We start from the raw sequence: 17283 nt of genomic DNA on the forward strand, positions 1-17283 counted from the left end.
GGTTAAGCAGCTATTTATGAAAGCGATTATCAAAATATAAGATAAAGAAAAGATTAGTAGGGTCCAACCCTAAATAGACTGATTAGATGACTTAATTTATCAGTTTGATCAGAAAAACAACAAGTACAAGTCGGAGATAACCCGTCCATTATCAAAGTTTAGCATCGTGAGATATCTGCAAATAGCCAGTGATAATGATGAGTTGTCTTTCCTTACGTGAATAGATTAAATGCTCTAGATATATCGGTTGCATTCGACAACATAGATCATGTAATTCTTTCTGACAGACTTTATTTTGATTTTGGCATTTCTGGCACTGCTCTATCGTGGTTCAATTCACACCTCACTTATAAGTCCTAGGCAGTGAGTGAAAATCGAAAACTTTCGGAAGATGTCATTTTAGAATATGGTGTGCTACACGGGTCGGTATTATTCACTATCCTTTATGCCCTATATATTCTATCATTGGACAATATAATAAGCCCCCATCATCTATCACATTTATGCTAAAGCTAGAGGTGCCTAAATGAGCCAGTAAAATGGAGAGAAAAAATGAAGTGAGTAGATGTGACTCATATATACGGGAACAACACAAAACAAACAACGTTTCGGCCCTTGGCCTTCGTCAGGAGACAGAAAACACAAACAAATATGTAAATTTACAAAATATCACATTTCGTCAAATGTGGAAACAATGTTAATGTGAGGAAAGGGCGTCGAGTGTGGATGCAAGAAGAGGCGCGAGATAAGGAGAGAGAGAGAGAGAGGAGAGAGAGAGAGAGAGAGAGAGGGGGGGGGGAGAAAGAATGAGAGAGAGAGAGAGAGAGAGGGAATGGAGAGGATATGTATGTGTTTGTGTATGTGTGTCTGTGTGCGTATGTCTGTGTATGTGTATATATAGTAAAAGTAACTGCAAAAAGGTCTTTAAAATGAGGATGGGGGTGAGAGAGCGATTGATTGGGTGGTTAGTATATTATACCAAATATATATAAATGAACAAAATGAGAGGAAGAGAGATAGATAGATAGAGGGAGAGAGAGAGAGAAATAGAGGGAGAGAGAGAAATAGAGAGAGAGAGAGAGAGAGAGAGAGAGAGAGAGAGATGGATAGATAGATAGATAGATAGGTAGATAGATAGATAGATAGATACAGAGAGAGAGAGCGAGAGAGAGAAAGAGAGAGAGAGAGAGAGAGAGAAAGAGAGAGAGAGAGAGAGAGAGAGAGAGAGAGAGAGAGAGAGAGAGAGAGAGAGAGAGAGGATGTAAATTTCCGTGAGTGGTCGGTCTAAGACTGGTAGAAGGAGTTAGTGTGTAGGTAGGTATGTATTAAGGTAGAGATGAAGGCGGAGGAAAAGGTAAGAAAGAATATTTGTAATTTTAACGTAATTTGGAGAGACTTAATATCGGGGGTATTGATAATAATAACAATAATAATGCTAATAATCCTTTCCTTAAAAAATATAGCATTGTGGAGAACATTGCGCTTATTTGAGTCAATAAAAAAATTGATACGGTGCACAACTCTACTGAAAGATTTTAAAATTAGAAATGTATATTTTACAGATAGATAAACAGATAACTTGATTTCCTTTTATAATTTAAAGTCAGTTTGAATGTTCGTTGAGTCACACAGATATCATAAAATACGTACCGACGACACTAAACACTCTCAAAATCACCCAATTTCGTCACTGTAAAAAGTTGTCAGTTTGCGTCATCTATTTATGACATCAAGTATTATTATTACTTCCGTTGTGTTGTTGATTTAGCGGTGATCAGTGTTGTTATGTAGTAGTATGTTCTAATTGCGTGTATGTTTGTGTGTGTGTGTGTGTGTGTGCGTGTGTGTGTGTTTGTGTGTGTGTGTGTGTTTGTGTGTGTGTGTTGTGTGTGGTGTATACATGTGTGTGTGTGTGTGTTGGCATTTTTCAGCAAATCGTGGCATTCATGGTGATATTATTCACTTGATCAAATGAAGGTATTTCAGTCGCCATTTTGATTCTTTTTTTACTATTAGGATTAGCTCGAGATCGGAGGATATTTCTTTTTCTATTAGGGTTAGTCATAAGTCTTAGTAAAGGTGCTAGGATGTTTGTTTTTCCATAAGTTAAGTAAAGGGGAGACATTCCGAAAGCTCCTACATCCCCAGTATTCTTTAAATTTGTATTTTCACCGTTGATATTTTGTCAGGCATTTATCTATTCAATTTGTCATTATATAGAAGTATTTTAAAAACTCTAGAACAAACCTTGATAGATTTGTGAAAGTTTAAAATTTCCTAATTTGACCATTGTTTTGATTTTCGGCCGCCACTTTGATTTGTTAAGTATTGAAAGGTAGTGCAAAGCAGTCCGAGAGTTGTTTTTTCTATTAGGGTTAGCTCGAGAGGTTAGTCATAAGTCTTATTAAAGGTGCGAGGGTGTTTGTTTTTCCATAAGTTAAGTAAAGGGGAGACATTCCGAAAGCTCCTACATTCCGAGTATTCTTTAAATTTGTATTTTCACCGTTGATCTTTTGTCAGGCGTTTATTTATTCAATTTGTCATCGTTTTTTCTATTAGGGTTAGCTCGATATCGGAGTATATATTTTTTTCTATTAGGGTTAGTCATAAGTCTTAGTAAAGGTACTAGGATGTTTGTTTTTCCATAAGTTAAGTAAAGGGGAGACATTCCGTAAGCTCCTACATCCCCAGTATAATGTATTCACTTAATGTAAATGTTGCTGCTCGAAGCTCTAAGAAATAAATAATCATGTGAAATTGAATGTAAGCTTCAATTTAATTACAAAAACAGATCAAATAAACGTTTCGGGTATCCCCTTTATCAACAAAACAGGATGAATGAAACACCAAAGATGAATGAGATAATGTGGTAGTGGCGTAGTTAAGATGAATAACAAAACATTGGTTGGCAGGAAATTAGTATGCTCCTTTGTAAGGAAGCACGAATTAAAACAGAATGCTAGATATTTCTAAAAAGGTGCGCAATTAAAAGTGAAAAGAGGGGAGGCGGGGAGGAACTGTGTAATGCAGTTTAGAGAGTGAAATATAAAAACATGTAGAATGTTGTTGGAAGATAAATACAATGGAATTGAAAATCCTTTCTTTAAAAAATATAGTCTAGCCTTGTGGAGAACATTGTGCCATTTGAGTCAATAAAAAAAAAATTATACGGCGCACAACTCTACTGAAAGATTTTAAAATTAGAAATGTATTTTTTACAGATAGATAAACAGATAATTTGATTTCCTTTTATAATTTAAAGTCAGTGGAGGTGCATAAAAGCGGTGCCAAACGCCACCAAACATGATCACCAGAGTACTGTACTGTAAGGTAAGTTCTCGATCCCAGGATCGTCTTTCAATTCTGCTCACGTCTGCTACTTCAGGTTTATTTTCGCAGTTGATTTTATTACCACAACCTGTTTTCATACACGGACAACTATATGTTGCTGTGTCACGGGTCAGAGGCTATAGCGGCTTACACTTCATGTTGGGCCACACATAAAAATCAACAGAGGATGTACCAAGTTACACAGACAACGTTGATTACCAATCTGCCCTCATTAAATAATGGTGGGTCTAATACGAATGGAAATAGTTCATTCCCCGCGAAATTGCGGGCTTTTTACTAGTAATAATAACAACAACAATAATAATAATAATAATAATAATAATAATAATAATAATAATAATAATAATAATAATATAATAATAATAATATAAAATAAATAACAATAAATTAATAATAATAATACTTGTAACGAAAATAAATAGAAACTGGAATAATTTTTCAATATGTTACGTTTATGAGTGACCACTGAGCTGTAAGGATAACAACATCAAGTGAAGGAGGCAGTAGCAGGAAGGCGAGGCATTGGGTGAGAGAGGGAGAGAGAGAGAGAGAGAGAGAGAGAGAGAGAGAGAGAGAGAGAGAGAGAGAGAGAGAGAGAGAGAGAGAGAAATAATTTAAAAAAAAAAAAGGGGGGGGGGTCAGCGGGTTGTGGGGTTTGAGAGAGAGGGAGAGAGAGAGTGAGATAAATTAGATATTGTGAATAGTGATATGACGTGGGATAGTGTGGGGCTAGATTATTTATATATCATTATGATAAATTATGGTGGAATGCCGCGCTGGACTACACCCGAGTCAAGGTGGAAAGGGGCAGAGGATGTGGCAGAGGTCAATAAGGGCAGTATTTGTACCAAATGAATTGCTTGGTTGTATAAAACCGGGGATGGGCGGATCGTGGGGGGAACTGGATGTGATGTTGGCATCATAGGGTCAAAAGTCAACTCCATAATATGATTGAGGAAAGATGTTTATGGATGCTGGGATATTGAAATATGGGTCAAAAGTCGTGAGCATGTGTCCCTTCATGTTTGGAAGACCTTGAAACCGGAAGAAACTGACAGGAAAAGTGGGGAATAGGAGAGGGATAGGGAGGGCATACACATATAAACACATACGCACACGCAAACACACACACAAACACACAGACACACACACACACACAAATACAAAGAGAGAGGTAGATAGATAGATAGATAGATAGATAGAGAGAGAGAGAGAGAGAGAGAGAGAGAGAGAGAGAGAGAGAGAGATTGAATTAGAGGGAGAGAAATGAATAGATGAATAGGCAGATAGATATGTGGATAGATAGATAGTCATAATGGTATTTGGATAGATGGATGGATAGATAGTTATATAGCTAAATAGATAGATAGATAGATAGATAGATAGGTAGACAGATAGATGGATAGATAGATAGATAGATCGATAGATATGTAGATCGATACATGGATAGATAGATAGATAGATAGATAGATAGATAGATAGATAGATAGAAGATAGACAGAGAGAGAGAGAGAGATAGGTGGATAGATGGAGGTGAGTGGTTCAATGGAAGGTGGGGGGGGGGGGGGGTACTGATAAAGGGTATCGGCGGGAGGATGGGGAAGGGGTCCAGAGTTAGATCCTAAATGTGGAGGCTAATGTTGATCCCCCGTGGTTTTAGAGTGCCCAAGTCAACGATGAGTTTCCTCTCCATAATAGTGCGAGTATGAGTATCTGAGCAGTGTCGGAGTGCAAAGACTGACATGTCAGATTGACTGTGCCCAGTAGAGTTGAAATGATCAGAAACAGGTAGGCCCTACGTGTTTCTGCTGAGATGTATCTCTCAGGTGTTCCCTAAATCTATCAGCCAAGCGTCTACCCGTTTGGCCAATATAGAACATATTACAGTTCCTACAATGTATGGCATAGATAATGTTCCTAGAGATGCAGGTGAAGGAGCCGCGACTGGTCCATTCACGTAAGGGGAAATGGAAATTTGTTGTTCTATTAATATAGGGGCAAGTTAGGCAATTCCTACTACAGGGAGACGTGCCAAAGGAGGAGGTTAGGGGGGACTGTCTAAAGCGGCTGTGTATACGTTGGTCTCTAATATTACGATCTCGGTGAAAGACAACAAGGGGAGGGTGAGGGAAAGCGTGTTTAGTAAGTGGGTCCTGTTTGAGAATATTGAATTGGGCTTTTATGCTATGGGCTAGTTGTTGGTTATGGGGATGGTAGGTAAGGATGAGTTTGGGACGATCTGGGTTTTGTATTGGTTATTTCTTGTGGTGGGATTAAGGGCCCGGGATCTGAAGATGGTGTTGACTTTGTTGAGCGCTGTGCGAAGGATATAATCAGGATAGTTCCGGGCTCTGAAAAAATCAATGAGTTCTTTCGCTTTTTCTTTGAATGTTGAGTCCTGGGTGCACAGGCGTCTGAGTCTGAGTCTGAGTCTATATTTGTTTGTGTTTTCTGTCTCCTGACGAAGGCCAGGGGCCGAAACGTTATTTGTTTTGTGTTGTTCCCGTATATATGAGTCACATCTACTCACTTCATTTTTTCTCTCTCCACATTAATGCTAGCGTCACGCAGATATATAAAGCTGCCTCTCCGCATGATCTCTCCTCTCTTTTCTATAATTTTTGGAAATGTCAGCGCCTCCATCAACAGTTGGATGCTAGAATATAGGGTATTGTTGAATGAATAAATAAAAGTGAAATTCTTTCGATTTGAATTCATCCAAATTTAAAATATATCATTTGTCAACTCCTACATTCACCATAACCATAACTGATTGCGATGTTTCTATTTCTGACAAGGCTAAGAACCTGGGTGTCATTCTTGACAGTTCCTTGTGTATGAATATAACCACATAAACCATAATGTTAAAATCGCGTGATATGAGCTCAATAGAATATCATTTTCAGCAGTTTGAAGACACTCGTCTCTGCATTAATTTTGTCACGTCTCGACTAAATGCGTATAACTACTCACTGGTCTTTTTAATAACAAAATTAAAAAAAACGCTAGAAAGGGAATGATTTTGCGGCTAGGTTACTCCTGGGAAAATCTCAAAACGCAATTTTTTGTTGTTGACGGCATGTACCGTTTGTCGAAGCCTTTCCATTTTCATCTTTTCGTTAGTATTTTTACGATCCCAAGCTTCAGGCAGATCCCACCGCTCATTACGGAATGGGGAATGGACGTGCTAAATTTTTATCTGCGTCTATCCGTTTTTACGTAATGCATTTATGTTTTCTTGTTTGTTTGTTTTTTTTGTTGACCAAAGAAGAGTTTAAAGTCCGAAACGTTCCATGTTTGGTATTTTGTTATTTTTTGTTGTTATATTCACTTAAATTTATTAGTTTTTTTTACACTCCACGTTTTCTAGCAGCTTAGTATCACTTTACGTTAAATTCTATGTATTAATATCTATAGTAAATGCATTTAAATTGTGGTTCACACACTTTCCCATTTTGGTATTTTTGAGTTCGCACCAATTTGAAACGTCATGAACAAACACAATCAGAAAAGTTTATCAAAAGGAAAACAATTTGCCCAAAATTAATCTTGCCACTTCAATTCTATCAACATTGGAGAACTGGTGTTCAAAATCTAATAAAATAAAATAATAGTTATTTATGCTCGATTTATGTAGGTACTTAGGTTTGGCATATTTTGTTTTGCACAAGGAATAAAACGTCAGTGTAAACTCTAATCAATTGGAAAACAAGATATATCTGAACTGTGAATAATTTAGTTAAGTATATTCTAAAAAATATAATGATGCATCAAATCTAAAACTGAAAATGCGATAATAATCATGGTCTCGACTTGCTTCGAAAGTGAAAGTTTTGTGGTTTATACAAGAGACAAATAAAACAAAAAACAAAAACAAACAAACAAAAAACGTCTTTAAAAAATTAGGAATGAGAAAGCAATATCTTTACTACTTCTTCACTGCATTCATAGTCATAGAAATTACAGCGAAATAAAGTGAGTAACAGTATAAATATGTATGTAATTTCTTTAAATCCAAACATCTTTAATAGATTTTGAAACGTTTACTGTCTGCAAGTTCGATCAAGTCAGATGCGTCAAAGATAAATTATTATTTTCTACAAAGAGCCATAGACCATGCTTGACGTAGTCTCCATGGCATTCCTCTTTGCAAGCATTCTCCCTTGCTTGAGTCAATTCAATCTCCACAAAACATTTTCTCAATACCAAATACTGACTCCACGCCATATCACAGTAAGAACAAAAAGAGATGTTAACGGCAAAGAGAGGCACAAGAAACTGACCTTATCTATTTTTGGACGTAAGGTCTCTTTGTCCCTAGAACCTGGACCACCCGAGTCTCTGATGTCACCAGAAGCTAGCATAAACGCAATCCATGCAAATGGCACAAAATCTAAAATCGAGCTTGACCTTACTGACATTTACCAAGGTGTTATCGACGGTCAACCAAAAAGCCGAGTCAATTCCTTTTATCACGAAGGTCTGTGGACAATTCAAGCTATTCATTCCACGTTGTCTTTCTCTGTGGAACCCTTGGGTTTTTTCACAGGGTTTGATAAGAATCAAATGGTGGCATATCGACACCGGGATATAAAGATTTGGAATCAGACTAGAAAACCATTATGTCAGCACTTAATAAATAACACATACTCCTCAACCTTGTCAAATTATCCGGTTACCGATGGCCAAAATAACCATCATTTTCAAAACCTTCATTCGCCATTTTCAAAAAATCAAAAGATCAAGGAGAGGGACGAAGCATTTGAAAGATACTCATCTCAGAAATTAGACAGCTCAAGAAAAAGAAGAGATTTGCATTCCAAAGACGTTGTATGTGATATGTTGGTTGTAATAGATAACAGATTCTTTAGAGGCATTGCGGGAAAATCAATAATTAAGGCGGTCAAAATACTCGTTCATTCGTATTCAATAACAAGTCTGATTTTTTCCCACACAAAGTTTGTTGAAGGAAAGAGAGTGTTTATACAAATCAGAAACGTGGAAGTCCATACAAGCCCGAACATTACTAGTTCAAAGCAGTACTTAAACAATGACATGTCGTCAACACACGCTAGTATTCTCCTCGACCAACTACGCAACGTACCATATTTCAAAGAGTATTGTCTTGTGCATTTCCACACGCAACGAAACTTCAAGAAACACGTTATAGGCATGGCATTGACGCCGTCTAAAGGTTCCAAGAATATCGAAGATCTTGGAATTTGTAGTATTGGTAATATTGCTGTCAGCTCAACACAGACAAAGAACGCAGTGGTCGCCTTAATGGTAAGAAAATCTGTCATCATCTCTTCTTGGTGTTATCTCAGATTAAACTTGATTATGGCAATTGCGTTTCGGAGTAAACATGTTCAGAATTAGTTATTTACATTTATTAAAAAAGTTTAAGTAAACAAAAAACAAAAAACAAAAAAAACAAACTTATTTTCCTATTGAATATTCAAATTTCTAAAAGCTGAGCTACTAATTGAATACAATTTAATGCTTCAAATACACCCTGACATAGTGCTGTTTTTGGACAAACGGTCACAATATAATCGACTGATGTATGTTATCTATCATAAGGGTGCATCAGGTGTTGATGAATCCGAACTCGGCCTTACTTCGACAAAATGTAATAGGATTGTTGCATATTCTGTAGATTCATGAAAAGCGCTGCACGATCTACCGATCTACAAAACAAGCAAACATCAATGGATTGTTTGCGAATTCGGTGGATCCACGAAAAGCGCTGCGCGATCGATCAATCGCGCAAATCGACAGAACACACCTAATATAAATAAGGATACATTATCTTGTTGAGAAATAACAGGGTGAGGTCATTGGAGGAGTATGATAAAAGTATTCAGAACTCTGGCGTTTGAAAGTTTGATCTCGTTCCGAATGCGCGCTCCCAGAGGAGCAGTATTGAGATCTCATCCGAAATTCCAAACGTAGGAGTTCAAGAATACTATAATATCCTCTCTTCTTAATAAGACAAAAAAAATTCTAACACAAGGCTTATATTTCTGGCTATAAATTCTATATTCACGATCTGAACAGTTCCGACATTATATGAGTACTCATCATATTCCAATGAAATCTGACACATAAATAGAAGAAATGTGCATATCTTATCTCGTCAAAGGCCAGGTCTCTACTCTCGGTAGTTTTAGAAATATTTTACTCGAAAGGGTAAACATTTTAAAAAAATTATCAAACTTTGAGTAATTGCATGATGTTGAATTAACACGACCATAAACAAAAAAATAATGTTTGCAAAAATGTTGATTACAATAAAATGATCTTGCTCTCCAGTACAGCTCGAATAACATCGCTGCCGCCACTTGGTGAAAATTTATTTATAGTCTGATGTAAGTTTTTAATAAGTCGAATCCTGTACAGAGCAAAAAGCGGATTTCGAGAAGGATGGGGTCTTTTCACCTGTTGGTTCAATCGAGCCAAACTAAGACATTACATGAAAAAGAAATGAACTCAGTAGGAGATTTGTCCCATTACATTTTTTACTTAACCTCGTAAATTCAACTGTTTTTGTGTGGCGTCGACAACTCAGCAGTAGGGTATCACGTGACCCAGGAAAATAAAGCGACTTTGAGGGTTATCAGTGAATGGATGGGTGACAGTGATCCTTTGAATAAGACACAATATACGCATTACATAACTGAGTCAGATGTGAATTAACTAGCAAAAAGCAGTGAGGGATATTGTGAGAATTCAATGTTCCCCTAAAGGTGACATGTTGTGTATGGAATGGAGATTTGACTCCACATAGCCTACTGGGGTTATAAATGAAGTATTGTAAAACACAATGACACGATGAGTCCATAGACACGTATAAAGTAAAAAGTCCTTCAGAGCCATAAGGCCCACGGGGCCTTAGTTTATCAACAGCAATAGCTTGCTACTCTTTGGATAGACCGTTCGTTTATGGCAAAGTACTTAAAAAAACAGACCCAGCGACCCAATTACTACTGGGTTTGACAGGAGGAGTCGAGAAAAAAAATCTCGACGGAACCCAACCATCTGTGTATAGAGCGAGTGCTCTACCAACTGTGCTAACGGGGCACTGCCCTGTATTAATTAAAGTTCAGGAATATTTTTACTCACTTATTTGTTGTTGTAATTGTTACCTGTTTCCCAGGTTTACAACTTGGTCCTTGCTCATGAGATTGGGCATAATTTCGGCGCAGTTCACGACGTAAGAGGAAAAGTGCCGGCGAAATGCGTGCCACAAAAAGGTGGGAATTATCTGATGCACCCGAGTGTCAACCCTGCTAATAAGCCAAATAATTTCAAGTTCTCCCCATGCAGTATAAAAAGAATTACCAAAATAATAAGTGTGAGTGTCTTCTTCTTCTTCTTCTTCTTCTTCTTCTTCTTCTTCTTCTTCTTCTTCTTCTTCTTCTTCTTCTTCTTCTTCTTCTTCTTCTTCTTCTTCTTCTTCTTCTTCTTCTTCTTCTTCTTCTTCTTCTTCTTCTTCTTCTTCTTCATCATCATCGTCATCATCAACATCATCTTCTTCTTTTTCTCCTCCTCCCCCTCCTACTCCTCCTCCTCCTCCTCCTCCTCCTCTTCCTCCTCATCTCCTCCACCACCACCACCTCCTCATCATCCACCACCACCATCGCCTCCACCTACTCGTCCTCCTCCTCCTCCTCGTTCTTCTTCCTCTTTTTCTTCTTCTTCTTCTTCTTCTTCTTCTTCTTGTCGTCGTCCTCCTCCTCTTCCTCCTAATCCTTCCCCTTCACCACTACTACCGCCTCCTCTTCCTCTTCTTCTTCTAGTTGTCTTAGACGGCGAAAATATGAGTCTTGTGAAAATGGTTTTTTTTTGCTCAAATCCTCTCACCGGAAGCATGTGTAAATTGAGTACCTGACCGGAAACAGCGTTGTTCTGTTGAAAAAAGAAATTTGCAATATTGCATTACAGACCTCATGACGATTGAGTGTTGCTGTTTGTCGGGAACCTCTTGTAAAACGCTTTGATGGCAAAATTTATTGGATATTGCGCTATACGCAGAAGTGATACTAGAAACTATGGACTGCAAAATGTAAAAGGTAATAAACAAAGTACAAACATACACATACATACACACACACACTCAGCTCAAAAATTGTATTCTGTAAATTTTCTTTTATACAGGCACGTCCTAATTGTCTTATTTCTAAGGAAATACTGGAGAGAAATAAATGTGGCAATGGCATCCTTGACCACGGCGAAGATTGCGATCCTGGGCAGAGTCACCTCGTCGACCCTTTTGGGTGTTGTACACCTCAATGTCGGTTCACGGAGACATCAATTTGCTCCCCCTTTAACCACCCGTGTTGCCTAAACTGTACAGTCGCGCCTAAAACACAGCAATGTGTAAATGATGTTGACAGTTCTTGTTTCGACATATCGTTCTGCGATGGGATTAATTTTTATTCGTGTCCACCTCCAAGAGCAAAACCAAACGGACAGCTTTGCGCAAACCACGGCACATGCTGGAATGGAATGTGTTTAGATTATTGCAGCGTTCTCAGTCAATCTAATGCCTCATCAAACCGCTTGGAAAGTTGCAAATGTAATAACGATGTTGATAGTTGTTCTATTTGCTGCGGGAGTTTGGGAATGAGCAATTTAATGTGCAATAAAACAGAGAAAACCTATGATGATGGCACACCGTGTCATAAAGGATTTTGTAAGGGAGGTGTATGCCTTGAATTGGGGGAAATAGACAAAATCCCTTGGAATACATCCTTGGTACTGAAAGTAAAAGACGATGCAATGTCACCTCTGGACTGGTTGATCGTTTTGTCAATTGTCATTTACGTCGTTGCCCTTGGTACTTTGATTTTTTGTGGTAGTCGTCAAAGAGGTCGAGGTCATTCAAACGCAACCAGTTTTGGTTTCACTAGTCAACCGTATAACGTTCAAAGCGAGTCAGCTGGAGGCAGTACAACAGGTCCTTATCTCTCCACATTTCAAACAACTGAACTCCAACCTCGTCGGTTCACATTTCACAGCCAGGATCCTATGCACATCAGTCCATACCCTTCACCCCCTGTCATTGTTCAAAATTCACCATCTTCGTATCAACCTCGTAGTATAATGCGGCAAACTGATTATAGTCAGTCTCCAGTATTACCTCATCGGGAGAGTTTTACCCCAGTCAACGAAACCGAACATCAGAATCAAATACGCCGCAATAACTTCCGTATGCCTTCCACAGCGGTTTGACAAAACTTCACTTGCATAATTATTATCTCTCTCCCCCCCCCCCCCCCACAACCCACTGCCTTAGTTGGAAAAAAGGATCATGAATGATGGGGCCCCTTCTGATTTTTCTAGTCGTTGACAGCACTTTCTTTACCGTTTTTTTTGTTTCACATTGACAGCTATGCTATCTCTAGATCTTCCTGGTTTTATAAACCAGTCTCTGGGTCACGTTAATATTAATGCTATCTTTAATGTTGCTGATATGTTTCCTAAAGTCAACCCCGACTTTCACGTCCGGATTTACTCACCTAATAACTGTGATTGGTTACTTCTATCTGAAGTCGTCCTTCCTAATACACTGGTAAAACAACATTGCATTATTTTGACCAGATATTATTTACTTCATAGAATGATAGAATGATATATTATATCAAATGATCCAACAATGTGCCAAGAATCTCAGATAGGTCTTTTTGACATTAACGATTTTTGAAGTAACAATTTAATAATAGTAATAGTCGTAATAGATTAACTTTATTTGAAAGCGGAATATTGTGTATTAAATTGGGACGATGTCTATTTTAATATGCTTGGGTCATTGGTCAATGTGCTCAAAATGACCTACATAACAAGAAGTGTTTTCGAATTATCTAACATACAATGGGAGCGGTCTATATTCAAGGTTTCGTCCAACCAGGTCATCAATCACATGATTTGTTGCTGTCCAACAATTGGATATTTCTTAACAAATGTAAACACGCTGCTTCGTTTACAAAAGTTATAAACAAATCCATGTGTCAAGATGAATAAAATGGCCAATCATGATGTTAGAGATTTAAAAAGTTGTGAACACTTTTCACTATGTGGGTCACTTTGAGCATATTTTACAATGTGACCAATGACCTCGAACACATGGAAATTTAATATAGATCATGTCCATTGGTTACTTTGTCCAGCTTGATTGACATTTATTAGAATATAACTAATCGTTGGACAACATTTATAATGATCACCCGATTAGACGAAAACTTGAATATAGATAGCTCCCATGGAGAACTCCAAAAACCACACACTGCGAGCACACACCACACAACAAACGAAACAAACGAACCTAACACCAAAAAATTAGAGAAACCCCTCTATAGATAGAATGCGCTTGGCCAAGGAGTTCACAACATTGCCATCCGGAAGTATAACGGACCAACACACAAACTCTGTGTAACCATGAACTTTTATAGTCTGGTTAATACAGTTTAGTGAGAACAACTCAAAAACGCGGATGGCAAAAAAAAAAAAAAAAAAAAATAACAAAGGCCTGAGTGACGTCATCTGCATTTTATCTATATAGACCACAAGACACAACACTAGTCTGTCTCCATTTGCTCGTTTTTTGTCAGGATGGACGACAAGAGACAGAACAATATTGAAGTTTGTGATCTGATTGATAGTATTTAGTGAGACCTACTCATAACAATGGCTCACAAAAGTAAACAAACCACGAGACAAACGAACGGACAACAAGAAATTATAGAAATCCCTCCATCGACTGCACACCAGAGCCGTCACAAAAAAATTAGCATGTAGCCGTTTGTAGCATTGCTCGTTTTTTGTACCCCGTATGATCAAGATGGACGACTACAAAAATAAAGTTATTGATCACATCAAGAATCAACGAAAACAAGTCTGGGAAGATATCGACATGAAATGTTTACCTGCCGCTGAGCTTATTTTAATAATAATTTTAAAATGGTGATGATGATAATAACAATGATGCTGATAAGGATGATAATATTAAGTAATTGTAGTAGTAGTAGACGTAGTAGTAGTAGTAGTAGTAGTAGTAGTAGTAGTAGTAGTAGTAGTAGTAGTAGTAGTAGTTGTTGTTGTTGTTGTAATTGTAGTAGTAGTAGTAGTAGTAGTAGTAGTAGTAGTAGTAGTAGTAGTAGTAGTAGTAGTAGTTAATGCTGTTGTAGAAGGCGTTGGTTTAACCTGGTTTCTATAGCTTGAAAGGGGCAATAAAGTCGAAAAAAAGTAGTCATTCAGAGAAGATGATGATGATGATGATGATGATAGTAGTAGCAGCAGTAGCAGCAGCAGCAGTAGTAGTAGTAGTAGTAGTAGTAGTAGTAGTAGTAGTAGCAGTAGTAGTAGTAGTAGTAGTAGTAGTAGTTGTTGTAATTGTAGTAGTAGTAGACGTAGTAGTAGTCGTAGTAGTAGTAGTAGTAGTAGTAGTAGTAGTAGTAGTAGTAGTAGTAGTAGTTGTTGTTGTAATTGTAGTAGTAGTAGTAGTAGTAGTAGTAGTAGTAGTAGTAGTAGTAGTAGTAGTAGTAGTACTACTAGTAGTAGTAGTTAATAGGCCAATGGAGCCGGAATTTATCTCGGTCTCTATTGCGTGAAACGGGCAATAGCAATTGCTTGCTATCCTGTGGACAGGACGATAGTCTATTGCAAAGTACTTTCTGTCAGATCTAACAGATCCAGCAGAAAAATCGCGATGGCACCAGGGATCGATCACGGACCCTTTGCGTGTGAAGCGAGTGCTCTACCAACTGAGCGATCGAGCCGAGAGGGGCAATAGCAATTGGTTATTATCATTTGGATAAGACGTCGATGCCGTGTATTTAGTGAGAACTGTTCATAAAAATTGGCTGGCTAAAATATTAAGAAAGACGCCAGGCCATTGATGTCGTGTATCCTTTGGAGGGATTTAGTGAGAATTACTCATAAAAATGGCTGACTAAAATCAATAACAAAGATGACTACCGTTGATGTTGTGTGTCCTATGGAGGGAGCATTCAAAGCCCTTGGCATGTTTTTACCGACGTTCTGTGTGGTGTGGTCTATGGAGGGTCCGTCTAAGAGACGAAGCTCTGCACGCAAGACTGGTGTGAGAGTTTTTCCCTATTAAACTATTTTGAATCGGGATGGTCTATCTTTTCATCTTCTTTTTTTATTTCGTCCAGAACTTAGTTAAGATTGAAATAAAATCGCATGGCCTATTTATAAGAATGTAATCAATAAAATGAAATGAGTGCTAAATTATTTAATGATTTTCAATTATTCTACCAACACGATTTCTATCAATCATGGATGTTTAAAACCAGTGGCGTGGGGCCATTGGATCGAATGGTGCCAGGCACCGCACCAATCTTTTAAAAATCATTAACAGCATAATTTAATTAAAAATAAAACTGAGAAATTTTAACTCCACTGTCTTTCGCCAACTCGCCAACAACATACTGCCTTTTTAGTCTCCGCTCTATTCAAGATTCCGATTCACGCACTGCGCCGACTCGTGTGTTGGTGACATCACTGCGCGAATTAGTGACAAAATCAACACCGTGGTGCAAAGCAACCCAAGCTCCAGTTAATGCTCTATCCTTTAGTATCGCTACAGCTGATTGAGCGAGAAACTGGGTCGAATTATACTATCTTCAAATAGCGGAAAACCCCTCGACTTGTGCCAGGATCTGAGAGCTCCACCGTTGGACTGGGGGGATGCGCCAATGTTGCACCATTTACGTCATAATTAGGGTAACTTCGGCCATCCAAATTATTACATTAACTGTCAAAAACACTGATCATTGTCAAGTTTATTTGTAAACAGCAAAAAAAAACAACATAAAACTTTAAAATATGACATCAAAATCCCCCCCCCCCCCACCACCTCTTTTTCACGATTATTGAATAAAGTAATTCTTTACAACGAAGCATTGTGGACGAATTTACCAACATTTTTCTTGCTTGTAGTGTCGAGTTGATGGTTACGTGTATATGAGTGTTTATTTGTGTGTGTGTATGTGTGTGTTTGTACGTGTGTATTTGTGTCAGTCAGAGAAAGAAAGTGAAGATTGTCAACAGTTATACTTTGGTGTGTGTTTTGATTTCTTAAGTACTTAAGTGGAGTGATTTTTTCTTTGTGATCTTTGAGATCTGAATCTACCTTTTATTTGTGCAATCATTAATCGTATTCCACTGATTTTCATTATTTGAGATATATTTTGAAGTTTTGTTTTGTTAAGCAATGAATTGCAATGAATCAAATTGACTCTTTACTTCACCGACCGTTTTGGAGATCGACACTAGATGACAAATTAGAAATAAAAAGACTAGTTCCTCACCAACCAACTGATTTTGAATTAACACAGGTGTGGAAATCTCGAAAACGCTCTTTTTCAGTGACATGAATGGCTCACAGTTAGTTTAGAAAAAAAAAACGTTTCTTTTGTTTTTATTGTCTACTTTTTACAGATACAATAAACACTGACAAATCATGGACATCTATAGGCTATAGTGACCTTAACCACTTCCATCGTATTGAACGTTGTTTTAGCACCCTTAAAAGAGTGAAAAATTTCTTGCGAAATTCGATGAAACAGGAGCGGTTAAATTCGTTAATGATTCTGTCACTTCACAAAGCTGAAATAGATGCCATTCAAGATTTCAATAAACAAATTATAAAAAGATTTGCAGAGATGAAATATCGCCGTGCAGATTTTCTTTACAAGTACTAAAAGTAAGTAATTTCTGTCATAGTTTTTTTTCTCTTTTGATTTACATTTATCACATATTGATTGCATTATCTACCAAATCCAATCCTTTAAATGGTGGACAAAGAATAATTACAAAGACCTTTTCACACGGGACTTGTATCTCAGTGTTGCGTCTTGTTGTTTTCATGAATTATTTGTTTTTGTGAGTTGTGTCCACTCGTAG

At 37.7% G+C, this 17283-nt stretch overlaps 1 protein-coding gene across 1 annotated transcript; it reads left to right on the top strand.

The window, feature by feature from the left end:
- Positions 1-6847: 6847 nt before the first annotated feature.
- LOC144970348 (ADAM 17-like protease) lies at positions 6848-13880 on the top strand. The gene is made up of 3 exons (XM_078909890.1): positions 6848-8637; positions 10511-10708; positions 11512-13880. The coding sequence occupies exons 1-3, from the start codon at positions 7468-7470 to the stop codon at positions 12586-12588; spliced, it is 2445 nt and encodes an 814-aa protein (XP_078766016.1). The 5' UTR covers positions 6848-7467; the 3' UTR covers positions 12589-13880.
- Positions 13881-17283: the final 3403 nt, after the last annotated feature.

The sequence above is a fragment of the Berghia stephanieae genome, chromosome 4, assembly GCF_034508935.2.
Source record: "Berghia stephanieae isolate SIO BIC M18660-M18661 chromosome 4, UCSD_Bste_1.3, whole genome shotgun sequence".
Classification (NCBI taxonomy): Eukaryota; Metazoa; Mollusca; class Gastropoda; order Nudibranchia; family Aeolidiidae; genus Berghia; species Berghia stephanieae.